This window comes from Vanessa tameamea, chromosome 13 (assembly GCF_037043105.1).
Source record: "Vanessa tameamea isolate UH-Manoa-2023 chromosome 13, ilVanTame1 primary haplotype, whole genome shotgun sequence".
Classification (NCBI taxonomy): Eukaryota; Metazoa; Arthropoda; class Insecta; order Lepidoptera; family Nymphalidae; genus Vanessa; species Vanessa tameamea.
Window position 1 is genome coordinate 5,455,742 of NC_087321.1, and position 24,993 is coordinate 5,480,734.

Here is a 24,993-nt window from a genome sequence, read left to right on the forward strand (position 1 = left end):
TTTAATGGTATTTAAGATAAATGTATGTATGTATTTTCCTACCAACTACCTAGTTAATTTAATCGTAAAATAAAAATAATATCCATGTATTTTTAATTTCAGTTTTTGCTTATTTTTTCTGAAAATTATAGAATAATCTCGTAACCCACTGACACACTTTATAGCTCACAAGTTATCTGAAAATGCCTAATGTCGTATATTGTTTAATTAGTTGAAGTATGCAAATTGATAAAAAAAATCCTTTATAATATACGGACAAGCAAAGTTTCGATGTAGATCTCCATCAGATATCGATTGATACAAACCTTAAAAATACTGCGCAAAGTTATTTTAATGTTAACTAAAATACTAGTTTTAAGGGTTCATCTCACTCGCTCTAATACACGAAACAAGTCTGCCTTGCCTAGTTTTTAAAACAAACATTTTATTTTCGTATTTTAAACTCAATTAAAACAGACCATAAAGGTATAGGATCTATGTTTTTAAATCACGTAAATCGTAAAATAAAATAGTTATGTATTGTTGTAAGTGAAGTGACGTCATGGTCACGTATCGGCTTGACTTTGTCCAAATGTGCAAACTCACGCACGCGACATTTAATTTTTCATGTATGATGTATGGTGACGTCACACAAACGCGATCGGACCGCGCTGAGCGCTCGTGATAGCTGCTGGCCATAGCTGAGACAGTCCTAAAACGATTTCTCTCGTCCGCAGTCGCTCGGCGCTTCGACCGCCACCAGTCGCCGTCGTCACCGGAACGCTTCTCTATTGATCGCTTTCATTCACAATGTTTTGACATTCCGGAGTGAATAATAAATAAAATAGTACTACGCACCACCACATTAGTACTTGGAAGTGTTACCGGTGTACGAGCTAATTTTAAGTTAGATCAATTTCAAATTAGCACTGCTTATATAGAACTTAAATCCTTTTAATAGGTAAAGCGGCAACTAAAGATGAGAGACACGAAGAAACGGTAAGTTTTATTGCACGAATTTATTAAGCAAAATTAAAATTCATTTTGAATTCTTATAATTCATAAATTCTTTGTTCATTTTTACTTAAAACTAATTGTCGTAGGTACAAACCTACTCGTCACGAAGTAGTTCCTTTTTAATTACATATACTTTAAGTGTAATAATAAAGTGTAATACAACAATATTTTTTTTAAATGTATAATCATGTTGAATAGTAAAAATAATTTAAAATTTTATTTGAATGTTAACCAATTTTAATTTTTAACATTAAAATTAATTGCTGCTTACGTTACAGTTTATTTTTAATTAAATTTCGTAAAAGTCCTACTTAAAGTTTTTTTTGTTTTTAATTAGTTTCCTACTATTTACATGATAGAATTTCTCACATATACAAAAACAAATAATTATTACATTTATATTTTTTTAATTTAAATTGTTCGATGATCTCAGCAAAAGTCTTATTGAAAGACTCAAACACTTATAGGATTGTTAATTTTTACTCTTTATTAGCTTAAACAATACCATACAGACCTTCAAACAAAAAAAAAATATTAAAGGTAATATGTAGATTGTTGGTTTATTCATTGGTTAATTTATTATAAAAAAAAGTTTTCAATCGACTTGATATGTTATTATAAAATCAAACTAAAAGTAAATGACTTTCTATGACTTATTACTCTATATTTTTAATGTCTTCAATATATTAACACATGGTACGCTTTACGTTTGATAAATTAATAATAATACCAAATTGTTATAAACAATTTCATTGCGATAGGAACATTTAGTATAATTTTAAAGGAGCCCAAATGAGACTCAATTTTTTTATATTTTATTTCTATTGTCCTTTTTGTAAAACTTGATACGCTAAGATATGGGCAGTCTGACTTGGCGAAGGCCATTCAATATCGAGGCCACATTGCGTCAAATTTCTCAAACACATACATAAAAGGTTTATTCTAATTTACACTAGATTATTTCAAAACGATTAAAAGCGACTTCCGTACTTGTTTAATAGCAATCTTATTTAATTTGAATAATAACCATTTCAATTTATAGAATAATAGTAGCTAGTTACCATATAATTGGAACATTCATCGAAAGTAGATGAAAACAAATTTGTACAATGTAGATTGATACATCTATAAATCTATAATAAAGGGTTGCCTTGACCAAAAATACATTAGCCAAACTCTACAGCCGGACATAACTAATCATTAAAACCAGTAATTAGTTTCCTTTTAAAAAATCTTAAACCTGGATATAGTTAATTTTAATAAAATCTGCGCCGACTCGTTCAATCTGCAAGGGTTGCATGTAACTGTAACATGCGTTAACTTACATTCAACCTAACTCTAATAAACACCTTATTAATTAGCCATTAAGTCAACTTAGTGTGAAAAAACTCACAAGTTGGTCTAGCTCGGCGAGTGACCGTAACTTATATCTTTTAAATATCTTGAATAAACCGGAGTTATTACGACATGAAATTAATACGTCAAAAATACGGGTTTACTGTCTGTATGTCAGTAACAATCAGCTGAGTGTAAAAATATTAACCTTAATAAAGGCCCGACTACACTTAAGCCGTGAGATTAATCTTAAATCGTTGTGTAAAAAATCCATGTGTTTCTCCTGGTATCCTAACATTATAACAAAAGTAGCAGGCGGGCGTACTTAATCTTTTTCAAATGTCGGAAGCTTTACTTTATGAATGTATCATTTATTAAAATCCTAAACACAGAACAAACACGGAATAAAAAAGATACATCCGGAAAAAACAAATATACCTTGATGTTATTAGGTTATAATAGTAAAACCTTGCCTTTATATTGTTTACAAAAAAATGTCTATATTTTGTTTGTATCTTAGATCAAATCATCTCTAGATTACATTATTTACTCTTTAATTATAAGTATATATATATCCCGCAGTTTTACACGCGTTAAATAGATAAAAAATTCTAAACACGTCGTAGAGCACGTATGTAAAACAGTGCTTCTTTTCCTTTTTACGGATAAATTTTACGTTATTAAAAATTTGAATAGACTCAACCGATTTTGATCAGAGAAAGATTAAAACGATAGGTACCTAAGAATTCAAAAACCCTATCCATTATTTACAAATTGAAAATAATTATTATGGTTATTTTGAAATCACAAATAGCCATTTAAATTATATTCATGTTTAGATTTTACATAGATAGATATTTTATAATTACAATATATTTTGTTATTTTTTTTCGAATCATCTCGTATAGATCTAGGATAGATCTGTTCAGTCAATATCTGTTCAATCAAGGCCACTCCACTCTAAATTATCGACATATGGCATCTTAGTTCATGCGTGAGGTGCCTAAAGTAAGAATAAAGACAGGAAAAGAGTAAATACAAAATAGACAGTAGTTGAACGCAGGAGGGGCGTGCCTTATTGAGTGAACAGATCTATCCTTGGCTTCGGAATTAAAAACAATAAAAATCTGACAGTTATTAAAATCAATGAACATACGTGCGATGTTATTATTTTTTTTTTTTTATATGTAAACATTTCATTCTAGAATCGCGTCATGTTTCTGAAGTCGTGAAAGAAACATCAAATGAATTAGTCGATAGAAAGTATTTTATTACTTTAGTAAAATAATAACTAACGGCCTTCTGATTAGATTCTGTATTTTAACTCTTTTTTGTAGTTACTACCTATGTATATGATATATAAGTACCTCGGTAGGTATATGTATATATAGGTAGGTAGGTATACAAAAAAAATATATAAATATTAATTAACGACTAGTTCAAATACCTACTACTTGACTGCCTCGTTGATTTACTAGCTAGTTTATTAGGTTGCAGACGCCAAGGTCCATACCCGAATATAAAGCATATCGAGGTTCTCTACCAAGTAATTCTCAGTAGAAACACGGTGTTCAGAAGTTAACATTGTTTACACTCCTGTGCCGTAAAGTAAGCATGATACTGGGTCTGTGTCTCTGCGGTCTTCATAACGGCCGTCGTAGCCAAAATCGTTCAATAGAACATCATTATAATATTTGAGGAAAAAGAATTACTACTGAATTTGCCTGTTTGCCTGTTCTTTTATACAATCTACATTCCTATTTACTTTCCGTGCTAGCTTTACAATAAATCAATTCAATTTTGTCATATGACGATTATAAGCACCTAGACTTATTGTTTATTTTTAATTTCCTAACAGCAATTTAGTGTTACGTGAATGATTGAACCTTTAAAGAATTACTCTCCGAAATCTCAACTTGTATATTATTATTATAGAATTGTCGACTGTGACATGGCATGCTTGGAAAAACATATATTTAATTATGAATTTTAATCTATAGCAGACAGGCAAATCGTGTTTTTTTTTTTATTGTAAAGCATCCATTTCTGTACTAATTATTATTATTTAGATAATACTGATACCACATAAAAGACACGTAATGATATACCTTGATAAGACTCTTCTTGAATTCGAATTTAGCTATCAAAATCCCATTTACTTAACAAAATTGATAAAATGTAACTATCATATCAACACTGATTTCATGAGCACTAAATAAAAATTTCATTATCGGTAGATTTTCAATGATTCAATAGAAATCTAGTATTTTTTATCTGTCACTTGTTAAATCTACAAATCGATTGTGAATTTGATAATACGTTTTACGTTTTGATAATTTATACATGTGCTTTATGAAATTAAATCGAATATTTCCTCATAATTTTCAATATCAATATTTAACAATTCACAATACATTAATTTATTGTTAGAGCTTAAAGTTAGTGTACATAATATTTATCTTCTACTAACATGAATAAAACAAAAATATCGCTATTTTTTAACGCGCATGACGTAAAAACCGTTGAATATGTAGACATGATATTTGTGCCATTGTATTTATCGTGTTCCAGAAAAGAGTTTTGGCACAACACTACCTTACCAATATAATAAAACGTATAATATATATAAATTTTATTTTGTATCTGCATAATATATATTAACAATAACAACATATTAAGAACAACATATATAAGATTTGTATCATTTTTTTGGCTGATTAAAGAATTTATTAAAAATTAAATATTTCATTTTAAACAGGCGACGTCTGGTAATAATGAATTATAATGTTTTAATGTCGTCAATAATTTTTCAACGCCAATTTTCGCTTGTGCCGCGAGAAGTTCTTAGAGAGAACTGTGAACATAATAGTACTTGGTATTTCCTGCGTCCAATGTTGACTTATTATTTAAGTACAGCCTTCGAGTATCGCCCTAATAACCAAATATTCGCGGCATCTGAACATTTTATTTTCTTACTTATAATTATAAGATAAGCAACACAGTAGAAACTTTGCAATCAATTTTTTTTTTTTCATATTTAAAACTTTACAACAAAAATAAATGTATTATAAAAAATGTACATAATATTTTATTCAAATATATCGTTTTATGGTTTATTTAAAGTATTCATTGAGAAAATTAAGGAATCGTGTTTTTCAATCATATAATACTAAGTATATACCTCCAACTTAGCTATATATTTTATATAAATAGATTAATTCACATATTTCATTGTTTTCCTCGACCAAATGAAGCCATTTGTGTTTATATCGACTTATTACTTACTTTTCGATATTTATGCTATGGCTAGTTAAGCACGCGCGGATGCTACTTCAACTTACTTAGCGTCGTATGCACTGATAACATCATGATACTGATCGTCACGTATCAATAGTAGTGTGCGCGTTATATACACAGAAATATTGCGATATATTCGCTTGTAAAAAAATAGGTATATTTTTTAATTATTTGCTATGGTTGGACTGTCAAAAATTAATACATTTTCCATTCCTTTTTTGTCAGTTTTTAAAATACGTTATATTAGTGTAATTGTATAGCAAATATAATTATACTTAAAACCAGACATATTTTGATACATTATTGCAATCCTTTGTTTTCGTTACTCAATTTTTTATCGTACCATAATGCATGGTGCAAAATGCTTAGTAAGCCTACATTAAATACAAATATCATATATTATATTGTGTAATAAACTAATAAACAAATCATGACATTTTAAACGTATTATGTAGGTATGTACGAATTTATGTTATTAATCTGATATTATTCTTAGAGAAGTTCATAAGGATTATAGGTGTGGACATTATAAACCGGTTAAGACTTTTCCTTCTTAAAAGTGGTTTCAAATATAACGAGTAAAATACTATGTAGATTGAAAAAACTTCTACCTCGATACTTTTTAGACATAATATTAATGTATCACTACAATCATCATCGATGATCATAATGACACTCTACATTGAAGGTCAACTCACATCTGATTGCTATTTATTGAACATTACGTAAGATAATTTGTACAATTTATCCTGTTATGATAAAATTTACCTTATAGCAAATTATGTCACAGAATTCGATTCATATTCTAATATTACAGAAATGTTTCGCTTGCGTAACAACGTGCGTTTCAAATTTCGACTCGTAAATATCATATCACAATAGTTCATAAAAATTTTGCAGTCGTCTTGGTATTCGATCTACAAATACCTACATTGCACACAATAGAGTGTACTTGTATAGTCTTTAAACATTAATCATGCAAATCACAATTTCAAACAGCGTTTAAATTTTTGTCGTTATTTCGTTTGTGATTTTCAAACGCATTAAATTTTTAATTAATATATATATAGTATAGAGAACCGAGATGGCCCAGTGGTTAGAACGCATGCATCTTAACCGATGATTTCGGGTTCAAACCCAGGCAAGCACCACTGAATTTTCATGTGCTTAATTTGTGTTTATAATTCATCTCGTGCTCGGCGGTGTAGGAAAACATCGTGAGGAAACCTGCATGTGTCTAATTTTAACGAAATTCTGCCACATGTATATTCCACCAAACCCGCATTGGAGCAGCGTGGTGGAATATGTTCCAAACCTTCTCCTACAAGGGAAAGGAGGCCTTAGCCCAGAAGTGAGAAATTTACAGGCAGCTAATGTAATATAGTATACAAATACATATTTGTTATACAAATAAATAAATAAATATCAAAATATTTAAGACAGTTTTACGCCACGAACACACAGATGTCCAACAGAGATACTACCCACAAAAAAGGCGTTATCGGTTGCCTCTTCCAAACAACATTACGGTGAATAATATAAATAAGGAAAATATAATTAGATACGTAGTAATATAAAAAAAATATTCTACGTTTATACTTAAAAGTATACATAATATATATGGATGTTTTAATATTTTTATTATAAAAAGAATAGTTTTTCTTATACACCTACTTGCATTTCTGAAGTACGCTTGACTGACATGAATAATAGTAACAGTGAGTACGCATTGTTAGCCGACGGTTTAAGTTTATTTGATGGAATTCGAATGGAGAAAACAAATTGTCAAATGAAAAAAAAAATGTTTTTCATATATCTTTTTTTTAATCTAATAAGTAAGCTGATGGGCAAATGTGCCGTCTGATGGTAAGTGGTCACCACCGCGCAAATATATTGGCGCTGTAAGAAATTATAGCCATTCCTTACATCACACGAATGCGCCTCCAGCCTTGGAGCTATGTCTCTTATGCCTGTAGTTAACCTGGCTCACTCACCATTAAAATAGGAACACATCAATACTAAATTTTGGTGTTTGGCGGTAGAATATCTGATGACTAAGAGGGTCTTGCACAAAGCCTACCACCAAGTAAAACTGTTTGGTATATAATTATGAAATTTAGATGGTTAATACTAAACACGAACGTATGTACATATGTATATATTCGTATTCATTTCATTCGTGCCAAATCGGCATAATATAATGGATCGTTGACCCGTTTCCATTAAATGTTGAGTCAAACAAAATATATATCCAAAGGAATTGCGAAATATGTCAAACAAAATTGTTTTTAACCTTGCGATTTTTTGAAATCCATTTAAGGAATAAAAGTTCAAGCATTCTTGTATAGTGACATGTCAATACATTTAAATGTGACCTATCTGAATAAGATGATGATATAAATAATAAAAACACAATGTATTTATTTAAAAAAAAAATGACATTTAAGTATTAAAATAGTATTTATGACCATTGAAATATAGTGTACATAATACATAACGTTTACGACAATAACACCGTTAAGTACTTGAATACTTATTTGATCACACATTTTTGGGTGGAACACCCATTTTTAACGTAGATCCAGAAGACTTTATTCCATTAATTAAACTTATTGGACTCTGACTTAAGTATGTAACCTCTTGTAAAACCGAATTGCTCTTGCTATGAAAAATAGTATTTGTACCGAAAGTTGAAATAAGAATTTTTTTTCGAATTAAATTATTTACTTAAAGATGGGAGTATTGAAATAGGCCTGTAATTACTGGGATCGCTTCTGTTTCCAGTCTTAAAAAGTGATAATACTTTACTACATTTTAACAAGTTAGGAAATGAACCCGAGTCCAAACTCTTGTTAAGAATTACTGCTATATAGCAATATCGTATATGATGTTATTAATAAATTTTACCGCCCCATATGTCGTTAGTTTTTTTAATATTGAGAGTTTTAAATACTTTTATGATATCTATTGCAGAGACTTTTTCAAATGAAAAATCAATAACGCATTTAGAAACATTATTATTTAATAATCTAGCTGTATCTAATGTAGATGGTTTTAAATGAAATGTTATTTTATTTGCAACTTCTAATTCAGAATTTGTATATCTACTACCTGTGTTCAATTTGATTGGTACCATATCCATTTTAGGTTTTCCACAAACACTACCAATAACATCCCATGTGTTTATTCTATCATCGATATTCAAGATTTTGTTCTTTATGTATAAAGATTTAGTATAAATGCATACTGTTTTAAAAATCTTGGACTCTGACCATTTTAGACATAAGCCTGCATATTTTATGTAACCAAAACTAAATTATATTTAAAAACGATATAAAAAATGTCAGATATTTATAAAAATAATTTTATATTTAACTCATAAACTTTTCTTCGTCATAATAATTAAAAATACGATATTTGAGTTTTTATTTTAAATAGAATACATTAGGGCTGGTTTGAAAAATGTTCTTAATATTTTTTAATATTTTTTTATGTTTTCGTAGTTTGTTGAAACTTGTCAATCAAAATATAATTTTCGGTCCAAACCAAAGGAGATATCCAGTAAATATGTACATTAAGGTGGCAAATACTTTTTTATGATATAGGTCGGCAGACGAGCAAATGGGCCACCTGACGGTAAGTGGTCACCATCGCCCATAGACAATGGCGCTGTGTGAAATATTAACCATTCCTTACATCGCCAATACGCCACCAACCTTGGGAACTAAGTCGTTATATCCCTTATGCCTATAGTTACACTGGCTCACTCACCCTTCAAACCGAAACGAAACAATATTGAGTAATTACTGCTATTTGGCGGTAGAATATCTGATGAGTTGTTTTTCTGTTTCAATTTGCAGCCAACCACGAGATATAACTTATTCAGTAAAAAATATATTACTAAAATTTATTTCCAATCGACAATGATATAACGAAACATAGAGAAAAACGTTTTTAAATAATTCTTCGCTATTTCTGGAATGTATTACAAAACGTCAATAATAATTATTTATTATTACGAACCATTGTCATTTTAAACTAAACATCGATATCGTATTCAAACCGCACCTAGTTAAAGGCATGCAAATTATTTGACAAAGGCGAAACGTCCACGGTCAAACGATGTAGACATGTAGGCGATCGCAACGCTTTCGTGTGTTGGATTTTAAGATGGAATTTGAAAAGTAAAGAATCTATATATTAATACGTGAAGCAATAATTTTGTACTCCTTTTTTACCAAAAAGATGTGTTGTTTGAAATTTGGCACTAAAGTTTGTGTGGAGAAGGAGTGCCGACGACTAATATTTTTATAAAATATGTATTAGAAATACAATAAAAAAAATACACACACTACGATACGTCAACACATACATACACGTTTATTCACATAATATTTAATATGAAACATTCATAGTTTACGTATATTCTGGTAATGACAAGTCATTTCAAAAATGTAAATCAATAACATTTATATTTGAATTTTTTTATTGTAGTAGTTGACGTATAATTTATGAAGAAATTATTATAGTATTCTATTATCTTGTCAAATGTTATATGTATTGTCACTTTATGATGTACAATTCTTAAAGTTAACTAAAGCCAAGTTCTCTTATAGTTTTGTCATATATGTATCAGTAGTGACAAGATATCATTCAGTTGAGCCTCATTTTTCCGACATATCTTTCGAATCAACGCATCTAATATTTTATTAACAATCAATTACGATCGAATTTCGACCAATGGGCGACCACTAGTATCCATAAATTTAGTAACATTATTCTAATAAAATCGATTAAACCACAGAGAATAAAGTATAAAGACTAGATAAGAGCTAGCAACCTTTTTAAATTTGAAAAAAGATTAGCTTAATATTTCTTACAGTGCCAATGTCTATGGGCGATAAGCATGTCCATCAGATGGCACATTGCAAGTCCTACTAAACAATTGAAATAAAAAAATATGTAATCACAATAGACATATTGTCTCTATGCCGTGAGTATCTGTAGAATCAAAATCACACGGAGCGCACGTACCATAAATATGTTTTGCTTAAAAACGAAACTATGTCATTAATTATTTTACTCCATATTTACTTATATGTGTTTTAATTATATATTTTAACTGCCCATATACATTAGTACTGTAAGAAATATAAATAGTTTCTCATATTGTGCCACCAAACTATGGAAATAATTGGTAAAGTACTAGTTACATTGGCTCACACACCCTTGCTCAAAAATCGGAGCACAATAATACGTAAATAACGTTAATACTACCGTAACGTAACGTAACGTACGAGTATTGCAGTTTGTCAGAAGAATATATGATTGTGGGTGGTACCTACCTAGACAGACTTGCATAAAGCCCTACCACCAAGTAAATAACTACTTATTAATCAAAAGAAATAAAGTCACAGAAATTGCTTAAACATTTTTAAGCTATTTTTATATCAACAACACACTTGAATTACACCCTCATGACACACATGTTTATACAAGATATTAAACAAACGTGAACGAGACTGATGGGCGTTTAATGAGTAGTGATATCAATGTATATACAAAGAATACCTTCCTCAACGTGCCAGTGATTAGCAATATTAACATTTAAACAACGTATCAGCAGAATTAACAGCCTTAATAACACACTTATTAAAAATATGATTACTTGCTGCACGTCCCGGCTTCTTACAAAGTCATAGAAAAGTCATTCATATTGCACATAATATCTATGTAGTAAAACGTTTATAGCAAGAGTACATTCTAATGATTATTTTCGTTTTGAAAAATATTCACACGGCATGTCATTTTATTTTATTCGCTTAATAAACTCAAATCAAAATAAACTCTTTTTATTTATCTGCCGGGACTTTCAGACGCATTACTGATTAAATATTTACATAAGATAATATTACATAGTTTATACATTACATTACATTAAACGGATATTTATAATGTCGGTTCCTTTTAAACGTAATGAATAAAATTGAATTAAAATTTATTTTTTAAAAATATATTTGTCTTGGAATTGAACTCCCGTCGGGTTTTTAAAAGAAGAAAATTTAGAGCCAAAATTTAATAAAGCAAAAATAAATCCTATATAATTGTATATGATAGTTGAAAGAAGAATTAATATATAAAGATCACCAAATATGTATGTAGGTGATTGCCTTAAACCACTTTATTATTTTTAAAAATAACAAAAGGTCATTTTTTTACATACAAATAAAATTTAACATCATTTACGCAACATCCCCTTTTTAATTTCAATGATCTAAAACACCTGTCCAGCAGAAGTGGGCATATATGTTTATTATATTTGTATACTTATCAATAATGAATACATGGTCGTATCACAGAAAAGTTAAAGGTTAAGTTGATCATTACTAAGTATCAGTCTCATTACTTGAGCCCAGGAACAGGACGTAGGCCTCAGTTACATCCTTGAATAACAAAAGTAAAATGGTGCTTTTATTATTTGGATACGCTTTATATTATAGACGAAGATTGCGTATTATAAAAATTCAAAGGTAAGAAAACTCTTTAATATCGATATATGTATATAACAGATTTTCAAGTTAATCAGTTTGTTACAATCTGTACCTTGTTCTTTAATGAATCGCAGATGATGTACACATGACCGTATCAAAGCTGTCTTTATTGAACCTTTGCTTTATGCCTTGATTGAATTAATTTCTAGAATTCGCATCAATAAACATTTATTTATTTTAATGATGCTTACGTCAAGTGTAAATAGATTATTAAACAACTTTAAAACTGTTTATTTTTACATGAGCCATAAACATATTCTTGCTTTTACTCTACGATATCTTTTGTTCTAATATTAACCTCAAAAGGAATCAATACAAGCTTTTCACACATATGACGAATTGACTGTACATTATTTTAAATATAATTTATAATGATGTTTTGCTTCCAATTGTAAGAAAACATATAAAACGAATTTAAATACAATTAATTTTAATATTATAAATAATATATTGAAATATAATAATTAAATATTAATTTTATTTTATATTTTATAAAAAACAAGGTAGAGATATCAGGGTTCGTTGACTTTATGCGTTGTAGTATACCAGAGCTTAATTCTAAAAACGAATAATGATTATATTTAAACTAGTATCAATTAGTACATTGTAATAAAAGTAAATAATACCAGAAGCGTAAAAAATGAAAACTATTTGGTTGACGACTTTAAAAACCAAAACTATCAAAAAGTCTTAATATCACAGTAAGCATGTTTTAATATTATACTAGCTGACCCGTACTGATTTGACACGGGTACAATAAGGGTCTAAATACAACTTTTAAATTGAAGAACAAACATTTAAAAAAATCTTATACTTCTTAGATTAGGAAAGTTTACATTTCCGTAGGTTCTGCTATAATATGCATGTATTATACATATAAACCTTCCTATTGAATTAGTCTACTTATTGATGAAAACCGCACTAAAATGCGTTGCATATTTTAAAAATCTAAGTGTACAGACAGTGGGAAGCGACTTGGTTGTATACTTTGTAGAGATCTTGAATCAAAATTACTTTTATAATAACTAACCTAATCTAACACTGAGAAAGTCACATTTGTTGAATTGATTGGTTCATCGGTAAAAATGCTGCCTTTATATATATATATATATCAAACATCGGTTAATATTTCTAATATGATAAGTAGGTTTCCGGAGTTCTAGTATAGTTAACACTGCAGTTTGGTTTGGATATACCAATGTGGCTTACACGTAATAATTATTTATATTTTGTTTTAGCTAGGTTATTACTTAGTTAGGTTATTACTAGGCTTTGATGAATTTAAATTAAAATATTCATTTCCTCAGCGAAATACACGTATTTGGTTCATATTTGGTAGTGGTACTTTTAATTGATTCAAAAAAAAAGAAGGAGGTCCTTATTTAGCATGATTTTGTATCATATTACGCAATATCTTCGACGGCTCTAAACAAATTTCAATGTTTGTTTTTTAATTGGATACCAGGCGAACATCCTGCATGTTCATCCTACACTGTGTTTTTAAAATTATGAAATTATATATTTTATAAAGAAAATTATACAATTAAATGTTGCTGTTTAAATATTTGCAATACCTATGCAACTATGGACGCGGGTATTTCATGAAATTGCTTTTTAATTATATTTAGTTTTTTTCATAACATTACTTCCTTATTTAGATCAAGAAACTGATATGAAATCACTAATGACTAGAAATATTCACTTAAGAAATTTATATCACTTCTCCCATTTATAAAAATTTATATATATTTAGTTTACATACACAAATCTTAATATTATATAATTAGATATATCTCTATTAGAGGTAAAAGAGATTACTTCATTGTTCAGTTATAGTAAACAAAACCTTAACAATATGATGTAAAACTATTTGTTATAGTAGACAAAAAAGTTATTTCTTCGCGTCATAGCATATTGTGCAGATAAGCTTCGAAACTATATTTATGGTGTATTTCACGTCGCTCACGATAAAATTCACATTTCACGACCTACTTACTCTGTAGTTTTATGTTTAGAGACAATGTTGAAAGTACTTATTAAATGATTTGACACGTTAGCGAGCGTCCGATGTCAGCCTTTATTGTTTTTTATCAATTTTTGTCGATACATAGTTTTTTTCAACGTCAAACACAAGCGTGAAATATCCAGTAATAGATAAACGTCTAATGCTCCACAAAAACATTTATGTAAAAAATATTTACTAGGCTAATTGCGGACATTAACCTTAACATGCAAATTATTTATTGGTGATTTAGTATATATCTAGTGTGTTTAAAGTATTAAAAATTGTTTCAACCATAATATAAAATACTTTCAAAACTATAACTTATTTGAATATTAATAGGCAGTTATAAAGGCTATATGCCTTCATGTCCTTAAATAAATCAATACTCACTGTGTATTGGTTTATTTAGGCGTGCTGTTGTAATATTAGTATGTAATACGAGACTTGGTTTTTCTTATAACACCGATGACAAAATTAATAATTACTGTTTATGTCATCTTTTACTTAATCCAATCTTGTTTCAACACCAGTTTTATTCTCTAATTTAAAAGATTATGTAATAATAGAATAAGACAAGAAAAAGACGTTATTTATAATCCAATGTTTGAATTATGTCTTTACCGATGGCAACACCTATAGACGCAAAGATCTAAATTATTTTAAATATTTTTTTTATAATTCAGAGGAAGAGGCAGTTTGCCATCAGAACATGAGGTACATATATTTTGATTGTAACACACTTTCGTTCGAACCCACTTTCGTAGATTGGAATCAATATTCTAACTCTTACCTACGTGTTTAATGAAAACTTTTATATTGTTAATATAATTCCACTCGCCTATATTGTAGATAACTATTCACTTTATTTAAATATCAGCCTTTATCTAAGTACTTCATAATCATTTGAGAATCAAGCATTGAAAAATATGATGAAATCATTTAAAATAATAATAATATTTAATATTAGTTTCGCCGTCTTAAAAGGCCTTAAAAGGTTTTTTAAAACACCAAACATTAATATTCCAATGCTATTTACGCCTGTAATAAATACCATTGAAATATTAATGTTTGTATATACGAATATAACATGTGACAACAACGATTAACAAGGAGTGGTTAAAATTTCATACAACCTAGTGTTACAACCGATAATAATAAGTAATTTCTTGATTGAAAAAAATATATATTGTAAAATAAAATAAATGTAGACTAGAAAAAAAATTAAAATGAGTTTCAATTAAAATTATATGAAAAACGTTTTTAGTGATGGCGCACATGAAGTCATGTTGGCCAAGGGCAAAAAGCCGCAAGTTGCCAACAAAGAAGCCCAAAGTGCGGAAGAATATGAAGCTCTTCAAAGTTTTCTCCGCAGCATCAGTTCAACGGCAACTCTACCTCCTTACGTGAAAGGAGAAACCTATTCATCAGTTCGAGGTGTTTTTAATCAGGTATTAATCTGATGAATGCTAACGCAGCTAGTTAGTCTCGGTTGCGATTTGCCAACTTAATCGAAATCGGTTGTATTTATCATTGGGTTAACAAGGAAAGATACAGTATTTTTTTTTAAAGTTTGGACAATTCAATGATCTGCTTACTAAATATTTATTCGCAAATCTTTAATCCTAAACTTGTCTGCAAGAAATAAACATTAAGCGTTATCGTTAACATTAAGCATTGTTTTATAAACTTGTATTGTTGTTTGCATTATACAAGCACTTCTGAATTTTTTATGTGTGTGTTTACAGGTGTATATGTATGACAAATATGTCGTATTACTTTAAACATAAAACGCGTGGTAAAATCTATGATTGCAGTTTGTGAAATACAATTACTTAATACTATAGACAGCCTTACTTTGCGCGTGTAACATTTACTGACTTGTTACTATTAAGAGAAGAAACGTGTGATCCACGGTCTTCGGTCTTTATTAAATTGTTGTTGATGTAAGGCGGTTACAGTAAGGGCGCAAACACCATTTGATCCCAATTAAGTATATTGCTAGCTCAAATTACCAGATAAGAGGTAACGATTAATTTAATATGACGGTATTTTCCGATATCACATGTAAAGATAAATCGAGGTACTTACGACCTAATGTCAAGTTCATGACGTAAGAGATAATGTCAATAATTTTCTATACAAAGCAATTGATATAAGATGCCATGGTATATGATTATGCTACGATTACGTATTTATCTAGTCATGACAACTTGTATTATTACTTTGTCATGGCAAACAAAATACTACAGTCATTTTTGAATTATTTATTGATGTCTAAAATAAAATGTTCTATTGTTAGAATGTTTCTGAAATATATTTCAGTAATGATTCGTCGATAAACATGTGGTGGATTATCCTCCGACGAAGAGGTGGGTTTCCTCGTGATGGTTTCGTTAAAAAATAATGTTGTTTATCCGGGTTTGAACCGTGATGTTTCATATTAAATCATCTGAAAATCAAAAATCATTCTCGATTTATTGTATTATAAATTCATTGGTGATTTTTTAATCAGTTCACATGAAATGTATAAGAAGTTTAAGAAGCTTATTCTATTTATTATTTTTTAGTGTTTAATAACCTGCGCAGTACTCATCTTGGCGGCGGGCGCAGGACACCCTATTGGATTTTCAGCAGTCGCTCTGCCACAACTTCGCACGGAAAATTCCTCAATGAGAATTGACGATGAGATGGGATCGTGGATAGGTAAGTAAATAAGTAATTTAAAAAGGGTCCAAAATTAATCTAATCTAAAAATATGTTATTTTGGTTTTTATTGAAAAGGTGCGAAGTAAATATTTTATTGAACACTATATCTACTATATATTTTATTATTATACGCGAATATGCTCTCAAAAAGAAGGTTGCGAACCCTGCTTTTTTTAAATAGTACTGTACCTATATTATTGTATTTTATTTTTATAATAATCATAAAGTCAAGTAATTTAGGTCATTGAAAATTAGATCATAGGTACTGTAACCTTGTCGTACTTCAATTTGTCAGCTTTTATGGTTACATGGTACAATACTATCAGTGATATATTGAATATGCTTTTTTTAATGTTGAACATTACTACTATTACGTACTATTCGACTTCGATACAAAAAATATTTGATGATAAATAAATAGATTTTCTTAATTTTCAAAGCTAGTAGACACGATGATTCGTCTAGACAATGATTTTAATGAAGAACTATTATGCAATAAACTATGAAAGGAGCAAAAATGATTGAATACAGTTTAATTTCCTAATACAATAACACGCTAGCTTATTGAAAGTTACGTAATATTTGTGGAAATATTCGTAAATAAATGTCAATAAACCAAAAATTAATAAAAATACAAAAAAACGAGGCGGTGTCTAAAAACGAGGGTTGTGTCTATTAATTCGTTATCAATTAGCGTAGCCATTGTAGGTACAGAATACAAGGCCAAGGAAGTTTATATAACTGCTCCATACCAGAAAGAAGTAAATGGAAACAAGTGGATATTATTATGAAATTAAGGCTGTTCATATTTTGTTAAATTATTTTGCATGAAGACGTCTACATAATGAACACATTAAATTAGAATGCAATTATAACAGAGCTATGAAAAATTAAAGATACGATAGAAAAAAATAAACTGAGAAAGTCTGGCATGCGTGTAGAGACAAAAAAATCAACAACCAAATTTTGTTTTAACATACTGAAATTTAGTAAGTATTTTTTGACTAGGTACGAACTGAGATTAAAAAAAATGTGATAAGAGCTTATCAATGACTATAAATAAGTATATTACGATTACATAAATTATATGACTGTGTCAAAACTCCATCGCGCTTCCGGGTAATACCCTACTTATCGATCCAAATAGACGAATATACTTTTTTGCCGCCATTATGTCATTCTCTATCGGGTCTGCTGGTGGTATTGATGGTATCACTCCACAACATCTTAAAGATCTTGTGAGTGCCTCGGCCGGTGACGCTGGCAGAGCCCTATTGAGTGATATAACTAATCTTTGCAATTTTATGCTATCTGGTAAGGTGATTTCATCCTTTTTACCACATCTTTATGGTACAAGACTCTGTGCCTTTAATAAAAAAGACGGGAGTATCCGTCCAATAGCAATCGGGACCACTTTTCGCCGTTTGGCATCTAAATTAGCATGTAGGCACATAGTTTCCACCCTAAAAACCAAATTTCAACTCGGTTTTGGAAGCAGAGGTGGTTGTGAAGCAGCAGTACACTCTACCCGTACCTTTATAAAAGGAAACGAGGCCGAGATGCTTCTGAAAGTTGATGTAATGAATGCTTTTAACTCCTTAGATAGGGCAGCCTTGCTTAACGAAGTCTTCTCTAATTTACCTGAAATTTAGCCTTACGTTTGGCAATGTTATAGTTCACCTACGAAATTATTTTTTGGCAAAAATATAATTCATTCTAATGTAGGCGTTCAGCAAGGAGATCCATTGGGTTCTGTTCTTTTTAGCTTAGGTATCCATAACTGCATTTCAAATTTAAAATCTAAATTAAATATTTGGTACCTAGATGATGGAACTATAGGAGGTAAAGTAGATGATGTTATTGAAGATTTAATTAAAATTAAATAACAATTTGATAAAGTCGGTCTTAAATTGAATTTTTCAAAATGTGTTTTTTTTTTTACGGACAATTTAAGTCCCAAATATATTAGTTCGGCAACGGATATATTTGCCCTAGGAGTTCAGGCAGGCTTTTCCGCCACGGTTCTCTTAATGATACAATAAAAAGGACTCTTGCCATCGACGTTCCTGCTCTTACAGAGCCGAGAGACCTGATGGATTAACATTGGTTCCCTGAGAACGAGGACGGGCCCTTGTGTGGGAAGCTACATGCGTTGACACGTTGGCCCCGTCTCATATCCGAGAAACAATGTTAAGAGCCGGTGCCGCTGCGAAAAAAGCTGAAGCAAAAAAAAAAATCTAAATATTCGTGTCTTATGTCAAATTACTTTTTTGTCCCATTTGCTGTCGAAACACTTGGCTCTTGGAGTAATGGTGCAAAAAGCTTCATCAAAGTATAACACCTCGCCTTATTCCCTCCACTGGTGACAGGAGGGCTGGTTCGTTTTTAGCCCAAAGGATCGGAATTGCGATTCAACGGGGAAATGCTGCTAGCATTCTTGCCACCATTAAACGCGGTCAAGATTTATACAGTAACTATTTTTAATTAATATTTTTAATTATATTTAAGTACTTAATCTTATCAATTCTTATAATAAATAGTATTGGTACAGTTAACTATAGTATAGTAGTTAATATATTATGTAAAAAAATAAAATTAAAATTAAAAACAGGAAACAGTTTGACATAGAAATTTTATGAATAATATTAAAGTCATACATAAATGCTTACGTATGTAAGATTCATTTAATGTAAAATAAATTAGATGTCTCGCAACTCGTGAACATGTGAATGATTAAAATAGATATATTTGAATTGATGAAGAATAAATTAAGATATACAGGAAGTATCGAATGAACAAAAACAAACTTTAATTTTACAAAATTAACCTCTGTCACATGTTGGAAAATTATTGTGTTGGCAATTTATAATAATAAATACTGGCTAGAAATATTTTGTCTGCTTTATTGTTGTGTATTTGATTAGTGTTGGCAGTGCACCTTCGGCTTAAATGTATTCATATTAAAATGGACACTCGCATCTTAACCAAAGATTCCGGGTTCAAACTATAATACGGGTTATAATTCGCCTCATGCCCGGCGGTGAAGGAAATCATCGTGACCATTTGTTGGATGAAAATCTGTCAAACACATACCCAGCAATCCTCGTTGGAGCACCGTGATGGATAAGCTCCCAACCTTTTCCTCAAACGGAGAGATGAGCACTGGGATATTTACCGGCTGCTACTTTAATCGGTAGATTATGTCTTCCTTATATTTATTATGTTACTCTATATCACCTTAACTTTAATATCGAACATTATATTAAATACAATAGTTAATAAAGTATCGTGAATATGTTTAAGGTTATCTATTATGTTAACACTACAGTATGTATTTAATCAATTGTTAATGTCGACAGCAAGCATCCATTCAGCAGCAACACCATTAGGGTCGATGTTGTCCGGTCCTATAATGGAAGCTATAGGGCGACGGAAAACGCTACAAGCGTCTACTCTGCCGCTGATTGTAGGATGGATACTCATAGGAACAGCGTCCCACCATGCTCTTTTACTTTTGGGAAGAATTGTATGCGGTTTCGCAGTTGGTATTCTTGCGGCACCCTCACAAGTACGTATATGATACTTCTTTTACTATCCTCTGTGATATATAATCGTTCAAACTTTTATGCAACCATAACTAATAGAACATATTAAGTGGAACTATCAACTATGTAGGCCCTGATTGTGTCATAGAGAATAAGTGCCCAGTTGACTGATTAATTATTAAATCGTTCTAGAAACGTATTCAATATCTTACCATCTTCAGAACAAATGCTTAATAGCAACTGATCACATAATTCGGTTGACTATAAAATATGCAATTTGATATTGTATTGTTTTGTAAAAGTAATGTCATTTATGCCAATTAAGCATTTTTTTTAAATTACTATTAATTAAACATATAAAACAGAGCGACAGAATCCCCCAGATACGTTTAGGAGAAACTTAATGGCTTTAAAAAACGCATATTTTCCAGGTGTACTTAGGAGAGATCTCAGAACCTCGGTTAAGGGGCTTGCTCATAGGGACGCCTTTTGTAGCATACTCGCTAGGTGTACTCTATGTATACGCTCTGGGAGGGGCTCTGACATGGCGTTCGGTGGCTCATTTATCAATAGTTCTACCTGCGCTAGCATTTGCTGCGTTATGCTTCTCACCAGAAAGCCCAACATGGCTTGCACGGCAAGGACGTTTCCATGACGCCATGGCAGCTATGTCGAGATTACGAGGAGATTCAGATACAGTAAGTTCAGCATTAATTTAATTTTATGTTATATAAGTACATAATAAATCACTAGAGCTAAGTATATTTTTTTAATAACCTAAATTATAATTTGAGACAATACTTATTTAGACAAAAGACAAAACTCTAATGCTACGCAATATACATGATTGTATTATGAAAGTTCAGCACGTTCCATTGAAACAATACCACGTAACAGATCCAAAGTATTTTGTTTTTATTAAACTGCTGGAACATTCGTGTTTATTCCACCAATCGCCGTTAATGAGCTCAATAAGATCGTACTGAACAATTGATATGATGTTTCTCGAATATATTCATAACACTAACAAAGTCAATAGGTGTTATCCTCTTTGCAATTGCGCTAAGTTTTAGTTATGTTGATTTTAATGGAACTTTTTGTTCATTCATTGGACTGAGTGGATATAATTTAACTAATTAGTTAAAGTCACGAAGGCATTTTGCGTGACTAGCAAATTGGCTCGGTTAACTATTTAAAAGGACACTGGATACGAATACACTTATTATTAGAATTGAAAATGTTTCGAAATAATATTTATAACTTTATCCGTATATTTAATAAATAAATTGATATTAGATGAAACATAAAATTAAAGGCTATAAAGCCAAGGGTTAGTATCGTACAATATATATTTGTTTAACAATTATAGGCATTTTAAGTCGATTTTATTTCATTTATTTTTTCACTTTTATTGATGAACATTATTTAGGTTTTTATACTCCACTCTTATTTCATCATGGTTTTATCCAATATATTCGACTAGTTAGAAATATATTTACTAGTTATAAATACCGATTAACAATAGCTGAAGATATCGAGTATTATATTTAAAACAAATGACATAGCACTGGTAATTAAACTTAATTCATATCATAAGGGTATCTTTTACAAAACTCAATGTAAAGTTAGCATCGAGGAAAATAGACACAAAAAACCATACATACATCTCCCATTTCTTCGACCTTCAAGTTGAAATTTCCACAAATTATTTCTACGTCGCGAAAGGAGTAGGTAGCTGCACAAGTCGATCGGACCTATGCTTTCGCTTATCTCACGATATCAGTGTTATTTCGTTTATACATATATGATCTAAAAACGCTACTTGCATGAGCACATTGATATAAAATATATTATAATTTTCTTACAATTACTAAACTACAAATAATATATATACTATTAATTATCTTCTTAAGGCATCGTCATAGTGTCTTTGGTTAGTAATTAATAGGTATATAATTTAAGAGGTAAAAAAAGACTAAAGACTATTAGCGCTACTGTTATATGTATTGAATATATAATACGAAATAAATAATAATATTATGTTCTAAGTTATTTGAATTTTATGAAAACAGGCGCAACGGGAACTTCACGAATTAATATCGGCTCGCGAAAAGGAAAAGGCGCGAGGCGAAGAGAGCGTCCGTTTTCTCGCTACGGTTCTACGGCCGCCTGTACTGAAACCGCTTTTGTTGATCAATGCGTTCAACATGCTACAAATCTTATCCGGAAGTTATGTCGTCATATTCTACGCTGTTGACATTGTTAAGGATGCTGGAGGTTCTCTTAGTCCTCACGTAAGTACGGTAAAAAATAATGCACTCAAAGGAAATATGACGATCGCCGTGGTCGAGTAGTGTGTACACCGGTTTTCATGGGTACGCCACTCCGAGGTCCCGGGTTCGATTCCCGGCCGAGTCGATGTAGAAAAAGTTTACAAGTTTTCTATGTTGTCTTGGGTCTGGGTGTTTGTGGTACCGTCGTTACTTCTGATTTTCCATAACACAAGTGCTTTAGCTACTTACATTGGGATCAGAGTAATGTATGTGATGTTGTCAAATATTTAAAAAAAAAAAATATATATATATTTATCTTGGTATCGTTACCTCATCTTGTAATGCCATTGGACTACTGAGCTTCTGTAACCAAACCTTTCTTCATTTATGTTTTTACATTAAACTATTACAATTGCACGTATTATATAAAAATGTAATTACTCAATATAAGATACATTTTTATCCAAATTCATCCTTGACATTTATGGAAATAATCTTAATGATACGTTATGTCTCTGTGATATCTATCGCTATTTTTGATAACCCTAATGGCAAAGGTCAATCAAAACAAGCATGAGTTTCTTTAATAGTTCAATCTAGGATTTGATTAAAACTAAAGCATGACGGTGACTCTAGTTTAACATTAATTCCGAAGATCTAGACCTATTAATCATGTTACTTTAAATTATTCAAAATTATTTAAAGTAAATAATAATATATAATAAAACATATTATAAAACATGTAAATAATTCCAGATGGCAGCGAACGCGAGCGCCTGTGTTAGGCTTGCCGTCACAGTTATCGCTTGTGTACTCCTGCTAAGAGTAACCCGACGATTCCTCGTGCTCCTCTCAGGTATCGGCACGGCGGTCTGCACTTTGGCTCTCGCCTTCCTCCTGAGCCAAGGACCCGGAACAGGCGTGACTCCACCGGCCCTTATCCTTGGTTACGTCGCCTTTAACACCCTTGGCTTTTTCCTTCTACCGGGCCTCATGATTGGCGAACTTCTCCCTACAAAAGTACGCGGTCTTTGTGGAGGTTACATTTTCTGTCTCTTTAACGCTGTTCTCTTCGGATTTACAAAACTATACCCTATCATGAAAAATAGTATCGGCATGGCTGGAGTTTTTGGACTTTTCGGCGCTGCAGCATCGCTCGCTACCATCGTCCTATTCCTGTTACTTCCGGAAACTAAAGGCAAATCTCTCATCCAAATAGAACAGTATTACCAAAAGCCTAATATACTTTGGGTAACACGTAAAAGAACGGCAGACACTCAGAACGTTTGAAATGCTGGAAAAGTATTATGATATTACTTAAATAATAATAGACACTTATGATAATGAAACTTGAGCGCCAACGATTTGCCCTATTGCGCAACATTATCGGTAATCGGCAGCACTAGGCTTGCACCAAGTATTAGCATGTTCCTAATATTAACGTGGCACATTCAGTGAGCCTGTATTAACTTGAGAATATGATGCTTAAAATGGAACGTCTAAACGTTTACGACATCGTAATTAAAGATTTACTGAATGAAACGATCTTAAAATAGCTGAGACATAACACAAATGGATATGTTTAATTATATTATATTCCAAAGCTAAGAATATTAGCCTTACTGAATCCAAAGGATTATTTAAAAAATGTTAAAATTTAGTTATAAATAAATATCAACTTGAGTCTTTTATTTAATTGTATAAGTAATGTGTAAATGTTAATATAAGCTTGATGTTTTAAATTTACCATCTTGCCTGGTTTAGAAGTGTATATAATAATAAAAATATTTTTATAATGCATTTTAACAGTGATAAATTTTTAAAATATTTATTTTATTGTACAAGTTTACGATTTTGAAATCTATTCTTTTAATCTATTTTATGAAGCCATTTAAAATAAAATGTGTGGTTACATGTGGATGACAAAGTGTACCTACATAAACTAAAATTGAGATTTGGCAAAATTTAATTTTTTTAAAAACCTTTCCAATGCTTATGATAAAAACTATTCAATATTTTGATTTGAAATTAGAATAGTGTTGCAAATTAATTCTTCCAAACATTTTATGCTCGCACAAAAAATAATAAATGATATATACATATATCGAAACTCATTACGTATAATTGACAATACATATAATTACGTATAATTGTATGTCCTCTTTTAAATAATGTTTGTAATATGTTTAGTTCATAGAAGAGAAATGTATTTAATTATTTATAAAAATATAAATACATACATATATTTATTAAGATTTCACAACATTATTAGTAATTTAATTTCT

The 24,993-nt window shown here is 30.5% G+C and overlaps 1 protein-coding gene across 1 annotated transcript; it reads left to right on the forward strand.

Annotated features, from left to right (window-relative positions):
• The first annotated feature begins 679 nt into the window (after window positions 1-679).
• On the forward strand, window positions 680-24,502 carry LOC113397915 (facilitated trehalose transporter Tret1-like). The gene is made up of 7 exons (XM_026636447.2): window positions 680-978; window positions 15,449-15,632; window positions 16,752-16,887; window positions 20,250-20,458; window positions 20,867-21,133; window positions 22,508-22,729; window positions 23,465-24,502. The coding sequence occupies exons 1-7, from the start codon at window positions 959-961 to the stop codon at window positions 23,996-23,998; spliced, it is 1,572 nt and encodes a 523-aa protein (XP_026492232.1). The 5' UTR covers window positions 680-958; the 3' UTR covers window positions 23,999-24,502.
• The last annotated feature ends 491 nt before the right edge of the window (window positions 24,503-24,993 follow it).